The sequence below is a fragment of the Leptinotarsa decemlineata genome, unplaced genomic scaffold, assembly GCF_025532065.1.
Source record: "Leptinotarsa decemlineata unplaced genomic scaffold, Ldec_3_MD MMD2_tig00000010_RagTag_RagTag, whole genome shotgun sequence".
NCBI classification, from domain to species: domain Eukaryota; kingdom Metazoa; phylum Arthropoda; class Insecta; order Coleoptera; family Chrysomelidae; genus Leptinotarsa; species Leptinotarsa decemlineata.
This window is the reverse complement of record NW_027412538.1, coordinates 10,596,410-10,607,102: the sequence shown is the minus strand read 5'-3', so window position 1 is coordinate 10,607,102 and position 10,693 is coordinate 10,596,410. Positions and strand designations below refer to the sequence as shown.

The following is a 10,693-nucleotide window of genomic DNA, read 5'->3' as shown; positions in this document are numbered from 1 at the left end:
AGAATATACAGAGTGACTAACATATAAAAATACAAACACGATATGATCTATAAACCTACAATAACTGACTTCCAAGAGTTTCTGAAATAGGAATCTCTGCATTACGAATTTCAATTTGAGAAATTGAAACTATCTATTACAAAATTGTCATTTCTGGTGAAATCATATGATGCGAATATTCAAAAATTTCATACAACTTTTTTTTATATTCAAATCATAAAAGTGATATAATTACCTCAAACTTTTGTTTCAATAATAGAACACCGAGTTAAATTATGGCAATTTGAGTACCTATAATTTTTCATGAAATTTTAATGTTGGCAAAAGAAACATGCTTAATGTGACAACACTGTTGAATTTATTTTGAAGCGTGGAAGTGTGGTTATGTTACTTTGTTGTTTTTCTCATATTGTAGGTTAATTTTTAGCATTTTGTTTTGTATTGGAAACTCGAAATGGTATTTAAAAATAAGAAAAAGCCAACATTGAAAAAATTAACACGGAAACAACAGCGCAAAGAAATGCGAAAAGATAAGAAAGCCAGACGTAATGAATTCTACTCAAAAAAGAAGATTCCTGCTGCTCTTGTTCCAAACCCTGAAAGGACTTCCATTCAGAATGAAAAATCTAATCAATTAATTGATGAAAAGCCTCCCGAACAAAAAAGAAAATTCAGGAATGATGTTTCGGCAAACCAGATAAATGTAAGTTGGCCAGATAAATGCCTTCAGGGATATAACTTATGAATTTTAAGGGATAATATTTCTTTCTAATTCTTTTAGGAAACAACAGTAGTACAGTCCAGAAAAAAAGAAATGGAGAGGATCCAAAAGGAAATGGCAAAACAAAGAAAAAAACAACAGTTGTTGCATATAGAAGAAGAAGACCGGATTATTAAAAAAATGGAAAAGCAGTTAGGATTAAAAAAAAAGAAAGCAAAATCGATTCCAAAATTCATGATGGAGGATGGATTTGATTGTAAGTTGGGCGAATTGTTGAAATCTGTCATTGTTAAAGGGATATGTATTTTTATTTTATGAGCTAAATCTGTTATGGCACTGACTGTCATGACTAATGTAATGACAATGTAACAATTTAGGTTTGAGATAAGGTACTTGGGTCTTCTGATTTATGAGTTTTTGAATGCCCAAACTTATGTTTGCCAAATACCCCAACATGTTGTCCTTCAAAACGCTGGAGCAGTTTGTGTCAGTTTTATCTTAATACATGATAATGCATGACCACACATTAGGAGATCAGGAAACCAGTTCCTGCTAGGAAATGGAATAGATGTATTACCATGGCCTACACAATCACCAGATCTTGACCCATTGGGGCATGCATGGGATATGTTCCAAATGAGGATAATTAGTGGCCATGGCGACTTTCTGGGCATACTTGAGTATACCCAGAAAATGTCGCAGAGGACGTACTCTTTACTAGCTTCAATGTCTTTTAAAAGTACTTCGGTTTATCCAATAATCTAAATTTACATCTTCATTATATATTTTCTATGAAATTATTATAGTTTTGTAATCATTTGTACTAAACTGGTGAAATTGATTTATTAAAGATCTGAATTTTGTTTTTACAACAAAGAAAAACAACAAATGTTTCTATTTCATCAGTTTGGACTTCCATTGTCTAATATAATATAAATGTTTATTTCCAACAAAAAGTAGTCATTGAAGCTTGTTTTCAGATATTTCAGAAGTTTTCGATCCAGAATTAATGAAAAATGCAGCGGCAGCAGATCATGATATTAATGAAGCTAATGATGATTTTGATGAAGATTTTGAGTTGATGACAAAACAGTCATCCCAACAACCTGTGATATCTGATGAAGAATACAGTGATTTTGATTCAGAACAAGAAATAGAGAAGGACCAGAAGAATGGCAATTTCAGAGAAGACGATTTCTCAGATGAGTCAGATGATGAGGAGTTCTTCTTAAACAGTGACAGTGAGGAAATTCTTGAGGAGGAGACTGTAGGTGATGAAGTTGAAAAAAAGCCTTCGAAGTCTAAAAAAAGAAAGCATATCGAAATGAATAAAAAAAAGAAGAAACTAAAGTTGGAGTGCTCTGATTCTGAAACTGAACAAAAATTGGGAAATGATAAGAACTATTCTGAAGACGATGAAGTTGAAGAAAAGCCTGTGATATCTAAAAAAAGAAAGCATATTGAATTGAATAAAAAAAAGAAAAAATTGAAGTTGGAGTGCTCTGATTCTGAAACTGAACAAAAAGCCGGAAGTGATGAGAACTGTTCTGATATTGCTGATGAAACTCTTAACAATTCTGGAGATGATGGTTGGTCCGATGGAGATGATGGGGCTGATGATGATGATGGAGAAGGAGAAGTGAAGAAAGGTGTTGCTAGAACATTTGATGATGGAACCTGGGAAGACATTTATGGTCGAAAAAGGGGTAAAGACGGGTCAGTTATAACAAATGTAAGTCCAAATAGTAATTGTCTATTATATACAGCTTGCTAGTTGAAAAAGTATGTGCTTCAAGATTGAAAACATTCTTTAATTTTTTCAAGAACCAATCGAAATATATTCCTCCTGCGATGAGAGAAAAACTCAACGGTGCTGATCCAGGAGATAAAAAGAGAAAAGAGAAACTAACTAGATTGAAAAGGCAATTGAAAGGTGGGAGTTGTTTTTCAACACAATTTTTTTTTTATTAACTGGATTACTTACAGGATACATAAACAGATTAGCAGAAAGCAACATGCACCATATATCAACACAAATAGAAGAACTGTATATGAATAACAGTAGAAATGACATGAATGATACGTTGACTCTTCTAATAATGGAATCTCTCGTGTCATCTGTGATGTCACCTGAACGGCTGTTGATTGAACATATTGTTCTCATCGCCATACTGCATGCTAATGTTGGTACAGAAGTCGGTAAGTGATAATAATGATTGAGAATTTTCAAACTTAACCCCAGTATTTTGAGATTTCAATTTTCCTCGTGACTACCTGAATAAATTCATTGAAGGCATTCAATGCGGTTGATGTTGAAGTCCCTCTGAAAAAAAAACTTATATTTTCCTCGTAAAATCTTATATGACAGGTAGAAGAATTATTATTTCATGTAATAACTCAGTGTCTGCTTCGTAGGCTGTGAAATTTGGTGTGCCACAGGGTTCACTTTTCGGACCCTTACGGTTTCTGATATATGTGAATAATGCACCCCAATATACTATAAACATTTCTGGCCTCAGCTTAAGAACTGTTATTGATGACTTTAGTACTTAAGTACGTACTCAAATTTGAAAATACTCAGGTGTCTGCAGAGGCAAAAATTCTTGGGCACTCATTTGGATGCTAATTTGAACTGGAAAAGACAGGTAAATCATATTAGAGCCAATTTAAGTGAATTTTGTTTTGTCATGAAACACATGAACTTCTTTTTGAATGAATATCGTCTTCTTAGTAATTTTTATGCCATAGTTTATTTTCATCTCAATTTGAAGATCTTCCTAGAGTACTTGTGGCTCAAAACAGGATTCTAAGACTGATTTTCAACTTAGGTGATTGGGACATCTGTCGACCCATTTTTAGTGAATAAAATTGTTGTCGGTTGTCTCCATTTCCCTTTTGAAATGTATTGTGTTCGCCAGACCCGACTTGTCAACATTTATCAGAAATGCATCTGAACACAAACATAACACATGAAATGCAGACTGTTGTGAATACCACGGCTTCGAACAACTCTTCATAAAAATTCCTCACAGTACGCTTTGAGTTGTTATAATAAGCTATTTTTGTAATTAGTGTCAATCATACCTATACATCTGCATATTTATCTATTTTTCTTCACTGAAGTCTTGTATTTTATCTCTATAATTGCAGAAATATCATAATTTCACGATTTAACTTTCTCTCGCCCTTTCAAACCTTTAATTCACAAGAAATCATTTATGGGAGACAGTTTTGAAGCTTAATTTTTTTTTGGTCGGAAACTAAAATGTTTGTTGCATCATCATCAGTTCAATTCTGTAATTTAGTTTTCTGTTTCCAGGGGCCCATTTCTTGCAGTATATCGTGCAACAATTTGACGAGTTCTTCACTTCGGAACAAGAAGTGGAGAACAAAAAATTAGATAACATCGTTTGTATAATCGCACAACTATACAATTTTAAACTCTTCGATTCCAAACTCATCTACGATATTCTTAAAAAGTTTGTCGGTAAATTCAAGGAAAAGGATGTTGAGTGTATTCTGCATATTCTGAAAAGTGTTGGATTTACCCTGAGGAAAGAGGATCCTTTGGCTTTGAAAAATCTCATTTTAGATATCCAGAACCAAGCTGCTAATGTTTCAGAGGAAGAGAGGGATAAGTAAGTATCTGTGTTTAAAAAAAAAAATTGTTTAATGTCTAAACAGGAATACATCCCAATAACAAGACATATTAATATTATTAACAAGCATGTTACAGTTTTATATCTGCCTATATACATACATTTATACATACATACATACATACATACACATATACATGAATACAATACTAATTTATCAGCTAGAAACACCTGAAGCGAGTAAACAAAAAACAAAATAAAGTAAACATTTAGGAGAGTTAAGCAAAAAATCAGGTGGAAAACTTGTGTGCAGCAAGCTAGGAGAGTAATTGAAAAAAAACCATAAGTCAGATATAGAGCTAACAAATAAAAGCAAAGTTCAAGTGTATTACAAAAAAAAACATAATTCAGCAGTAATACAGTAGTAGTAATAAGCTCACATGGTAGAATAACTTTCAATTTGGGCTTGTGTTGACAACTATGAATTAAATCTAAACAAATGAACTTTGAACGTTCAAGCCAGTCTCGAATATATCTACACAGTAGGTTGAATGGACTGACGCCTATCAGAAAACAACTACTCCCCTGGCTAATACCACGAAGGGCGTTAGATTATATCCGACAGGCGTCAGTGCAGGAATCTTTACAGAAAATGTTCTGCATATGCAATTGGCAATACAACTGAAAGAATCGACCTTCAATTTTGGAACATGTACACTTGCAGACCGGTTTTGGGCTCATTAGCCCGAATTTGATTTGTTTGTTTACTGCCATTCTTCGAGCATAGCCCACTGACTAATCAGAAAACTATGAATTATGTGAATATTCAAATTTTGCGGGCTACTGTGATCCAGTGGTGGTCAATTAATGTCTAAATATAACTCTTTCACTCGTCTTCGAAGTCAGTAAGCAGAATTTGAATCTACTATCGAAGAGTTTCTTCTCCAACACTGTTTTTATCAAATTGGGGAATATATTGACGTTGCAGAACTCATTAAATCACAATTTTATTGATTTTATATTTGTGCTTTCAGTTAACCTACACTCTTTTTTTTTTTTTTAATATACTTTATTGTCTGAAGAATAAATTCTTATTGACAAAGCCTTGTGCGAAATATAAATAATATATACATGAAATCACAAAAGTAAAACCACTAAAAGTAGGTTATAACATGAACTGAAAAGAGACATGTAAATAATAACAAACGTTCAGGATATAAGAACATGGTCAACAAATGTAAATAAATCAATTTAAACTAAATTGAATGAAATGAAATCAATAAAATACCGTAGATATTACAGTTAGTCTGTAAAATTATCATCATAGAATTCTGCTAAGCTATAATAAGGTCTCCCAGAGAGCAAGTCTTTCAACTCTTTCTTAAGAGCTCTAAGGTCATTTATGGTTCTTATAGCTTGAGGAAGGTGATTGAACATTTTAAGACCGTTGTAAATAATGGAATCTTTAACTAGCGACGAAGAAAGCAGCGGTAATTTAAAGCTGAATCTTTGCCTGGTTTGATACATTGGCGCGTCCAAGTTGTTAAACAATACCCTATTTTTGAAGACAAGGCAGATTGTCTCGTATATAAATAGGGAGACCACAGTTAGGATTTTGTTAGAGGCAAAAAGAGGTCGACAAGAGTCCCTAGGCTTGGCTTTGCATATGCATCGTATTGCACGTTTTTGTATTAGTAATATTGATTGAAGGCATGTGGTAGAACACACACCCCAAAAGCAAGTACCATAACGGAGGTGTGGTTCAAAAAGGGAATGATAAACCATTCTAGCTTCTGCAGATCCGAGCTCAAATGCAGTTACTCGTATGGCATAACATCCAGAGGAGAGCTTCGATTTCAAAGTATCTACATGATTGTTGAATTTTAAACTATTGTCAATTTTTATTGTCACTTTTATTGTTTAGTAAATGATTTTATCTTTGTAACTTCGAACAAGAATTTCTGTATTCTTAACATGCCGTAAATGTATGTGAAGTCAAGTGAAGTACTGTACTCTGCTCATTTTTTTCTGATCTGAATTTATTACTATCTGTACCTTTCCATTTTCAGCTCTCGGGTAAAATTTATGCTGGACATACTTTTGGCAATCAAAAACAATAATGTCACAAAAATACCAAACTATGATACATCATACTCAGAACATATGAAAAAGGTTATGAAAGCTTTCATCAGAAAAGGAAACTATGTTACCCAGCTGAATATATCTCTGGAAGATCTTCTGAATGGTATGGTTATTTGAATATTACTAGTTGAATTTTCTATTTTTGAATGATTATTGCTAGAAACTATTGATTTTCAGCTAGTGAAAGGGGTAGATGGTGGGTTGTCGGTTCAGCTTGGACTGGGAATCAAAGTGAGGAAAATGAAAAATCAGAACCAGCCCCAGTTTCTGAAGGATTTTCCGCTAAGTTATTAGAATTGGCCAGGAAGCAGAGGATGAATACTGATACAAGAAGAAATATATTCTGTATAATAATGTCTGCAGAAGTAAGTGAATTATTATTTATTTAAATTTTATAGAAGAATCTGTAGTATCTAATCCTCAATCATTGTGATCGTACGTACATTCCAAGAATAGAACCTCCTGTATTCCAGGTAGGATGAAATATGATGGCTTCACTATTGATTCTCCAGATGAAATTGTATATAGTTTTGCAAATTTTTTTCACAGTAAATATTCACGCTCTGCAGTTGATGAAAATACTTTGCATTCGTGCTTATCAAATTCAAATTGTTTTTATAATAATATAAACTTTGAAACCATCAGTGAACAGGAAATCTTGATTGTGGCATGTAAACTAAAAAATAAGTTCACTTCTGGTCCTGATAAGATACCGTCTTTTTTTGTGAAAGATTGCATTGGTGTATTGGTCTATCCCTTACTGACACTTTTCAATCTTGCAGTTGAAAATAATAATTTTCCTGAATTGTGGAAGATATCACGAGTTTGTTCCATTTTTAAGTCTGGAGATCCATCCGATATTCGGAATTATCGTCCTATCTCAATCCTATCGAACTTTGCAAAACTTCTCGAAATTATCATCTACAATCGCGTACATTCTTCAGTTCGTAATATCATATCTCCGCAACAACATGGATTTATGTCAAACAGATCCACGATAACAAATTTAATTGTATTGACCCAAAATGTTAGTGATGTCTTAGATAATCGTGGTCAAGTTGATGTGATATATACTGATTTTGCTGAAGCATTTGAGCGACTTGATCACATGATCCTTCTACAAAAACTCTACCAAGTGGGTTTCCATAATTCAGCAGTACTTTTCATTAAATCCTACTCACTTCAACACGAACAGTTTGTATCTTGTAATGGCTATGATTCTTTTTATTACAATCCTTCATCTGGAGTACCTCAGAGGTCGAATCTCGGACCAATTCTGTGCTTATAATTTATTAATGACTTCAGTAATTATGTCGATTGTAATAAGTTATTTTTTGCAGATGATTTGAAAATATCTACCTGTCGAAACTATTGAAGACTGTAATAAATTGCAACGACAGTTAGAAAATATACAGACTTGGTGTGAAGTGAACAAACTATATCTCAATGCATACAAATGTAGTGTAATAGTACAATTATCGAGTGCAATTATCGTGTTGATACCATTTCACTGTCACAAAGTAACTCAATTAAAGATCTGGGTGTATATTTTGATCAAAATTTGTCTTTTTCCAACCACATTAGATCGAAAGTAAGTGAAGCATTGAGAGTTTATGGCTTCATAGTTCGTAATTGTAGATCTTTTTCAAACATATCTGCTCTATTTACTCTTTATGTAGCCTACGTAAGGTCAAAATTAGAATATGGCTCTGTTCTATGGTCTCCATTCTACAATTGCTATAATACATTAATTGAAAAAGTTAAACGTCGTTTCCTGAAGTTTATTTACTTCAAATCTCATGATATCTATCCTGATAGAGGCATTCCATATGAATCTCTTACCATAACATTCAATATTGAAAGTCTTTAATTACGCAGAAAACTTGATGGAATAATTTTTCTGTATAAATTACTGCACAACAATGTGGATGCTATGGAGGTGTTATCTTTTATAAATTTCTGTGTGCCTCATTTTAGAACTAGAGGTACAAAAATTTTTTACAGCCGACTGGCCACAACCAATTTGTGTCTCAAGTCACCTATGTTTAGCATTTGCAATAGTTTCAATTTAATTTCAAATGTGTGTGATATCAATTTTGATTCCCTAGAATATATTGTTGACACTGCATCTCAGTATTTCATGGAGAATTTTTAATTTCCTGGTATAGTTTTTTTTTCTATTTTATTTTATTATATTATAACATGCATTCATTTCCTCAAATTGTAACTTAGTAATTATAAGGATCGATATTCACTTTTTTTTAACATACTTAGTTAACCCTGTAGATGGTTTTTAACTGTTGGGTAATAAAGGCTATTATTATTATTATTGAAGGTGATTCACGTCAGGTTTTTTATAGGACTATATGGATGCTTTTGAAAAAATTGTGAAACTGGGTTTGAGAAATCAGCAAGACCGAGAAATCATAAATGTATTACTACATTGCTGTCTGCAGGAGAAGAATTACAATCCATATTATGGGGTTTTAGCTCAGAAGTTTTGCGAACTTGACAGGAAATATCAAGTGAGTTTTTCGTTCATGATTCATTGTTTGGAATAATAAGTAATCTTTAATCAGGTAATTTTATTTAATTCTGTTTTTTTTTTAATTTCAGATTACAATAAAATATTCCATTTGGGATAAACTGAAAGCATTGTCGGATCATTCCGGATCGCAAATATCCAATTTAGCAAAACTGCTCATCCACTTGTTCATAGAGAAAGGACTGCCTATATCTACTTTAAAGGTATATTTCATATATTTTGATAATGTTATCAAATTTTCGATTCTGTATTTCTAATTCGTTTCAAATTACAGATTATGCAGTTCACCGAGTTGGATAAAATCACCTTGCGCTTCATGCGACAGATTCTCCTGGGAATACTATTGCATGAGGATGCTGAATCTTGTCTGGCTGTTTTTGCAAAAGTTGCTCAATCAGACAAACTGAAATTGTTCAGAGAGAGTCTTCGATTATTCATTCACCACTTCCTGTTGAGGAATCTAAAATCCGACAAAATACCTGAAGTTCAAAGAGAATTGTTGGAAACTAGGGCTAAAATGGTGGAGAAGTTATTATTATCAAAAGACAGAGTTACGTAAAAAATGAAAAGTAAAATTTGTTATGTTGTTAAATACTATAAACTGTTTTACAATTATTCGAAAGTGACTTGTTATTGATATCCCAAACATCTCACCAAAGCAATTTCAGAAATTTTGAAATTGGAGTGAGGTATCATTTAATAAGTAAATTATTCAATTGCTTTTGTGGCAGGATTGTGCAAACAATGATCAGAGGTAAGAATTAGACATATTTGGACATTATACTGGTGATTCTAACAGTAAAATTTGCACTGAATGGTGAGAACCCTTTCTACGTTCAGAAAATGAGGTAAATGTTCAAATTTCGCGGGTTACCTACATTCGATTAGCGATTTTTTATGTTGGTACACTCGTCTCGAACATATGTTCACGGTTTCAGCTGTTTGGCATGTTTATTTTGTTGGTACAGGCGTAAAGCTTGAAATTTTTTTTTCTGTTATAATAAAATGGATCAAAGAATGCATCAAATTTTTTGTAAAAAATAGATTGAAGTGCCCAAAACACTTGAAATATTGACAGTGGCATACGGTGATTGTCAGAAAAATGTTTACAAATAGTACAAACTTTTCACAGGACGTCGTGAAGATGTGAATGTTGACGCGCCAGCATATCAAAAACCAATGAAAAGTTGATCGTTTCTGAGTATTATGAAAATCATTTCTTGTTGAGGAATCGAATGATCCCCCAAACATGCAGCATCAACTTGTGATGTAATAGACCACTGTATCGCCCCTTCACTTTGAAAAAATCGGTGGATTGCTAAAATCGATAGAAACGCTAATGTTTCGAATGGACCAATGGATGAATCCATTCGATCAATCGATGGGCTCTCCCATGAATTTATGAGTTCCTTTATAGTAACTACATATATTCTTTACAAAATTCGTATTCGATAAAGAATCATGTTCGGTGCTCATATGAATCGTTGATCTTGGTTCTAGGATGGTGATGATACGATTACAATTCATTCAGAACTTCGTGATCCCAGGTGTAATCGGAAACGAAACGATTTTACTTCACAGAACTCATAATTATATCTCATGAAAGCGGTTCGAAGAAGCCAAATTTGTAACCGATGAAACACTAAATGTTCCATTCACAGTGATGGCACATTAAACATGAGTACG

The 10,693-nt window shown here is 33.1% G+C and overlaps 1 protein-coding gene across 1 annotated transcript; it reads left to right on the top strand.

Annotated features, from left to right (window-relative positions):
• The first annotated feature begins 361 nt into the window (after positions 1-361).
• LOC111510076 (nucleolar MIF4G domain-containing protein 1 homolog) lies at positions 362-9,629 on the top strand. Its single transcript, XM_074171450.1, has 11 exons — positions 362-703; positions 782-977; positions 1,702-2,453; positions 2,546-2,654; positions 2,708-2,920; positions 4,041-4,359; positions 6,390-6,565; positions 6,640-6,827; positions 8,823-8,987; positions 9,079-9,210; positions 9,282-9,629. The coding sequence occupies exons 1-11, from the start codon at positions 455-457 to the stop codon at positions 9,564-9,566; spliced, it is 2,784 nt and encodes a 927-aa protein (XP_074027551.1). The 5' UTR covers positions 362-454; the 3' UTR covers positions 9,567-9,629.
• Positions 9,630-10,693: the final 1,064 nt, after the last annotated feature.

What these genes read in the sequence shown, in the direction of transcription:
- LOC111510076 (XM_074171450.1), top strand. Translation starts at nt 455, where the DNA reads ATGGTATTTAAAAATAAGAAAAAGCCAACATTGAAAAAATTAACACGG. An exon ending in ACGGGTCAGTTATAACAAAT is followed by an intron (nt 2,454 to 2,545) that starts GTAAGTCCAAAT and finishes AATTTTTTCAAG; the next exon opens with AACCAATCGAAATATATTCC. An exon ending in TGCCTATATCTACTTTAAAG is followed by an intron (nt 9,211 to 9,281) that starts GTATATTTCATA and finishes TTCAAATTACAG; the next exon opens with ATTATGCAGTTCACCGAGTT.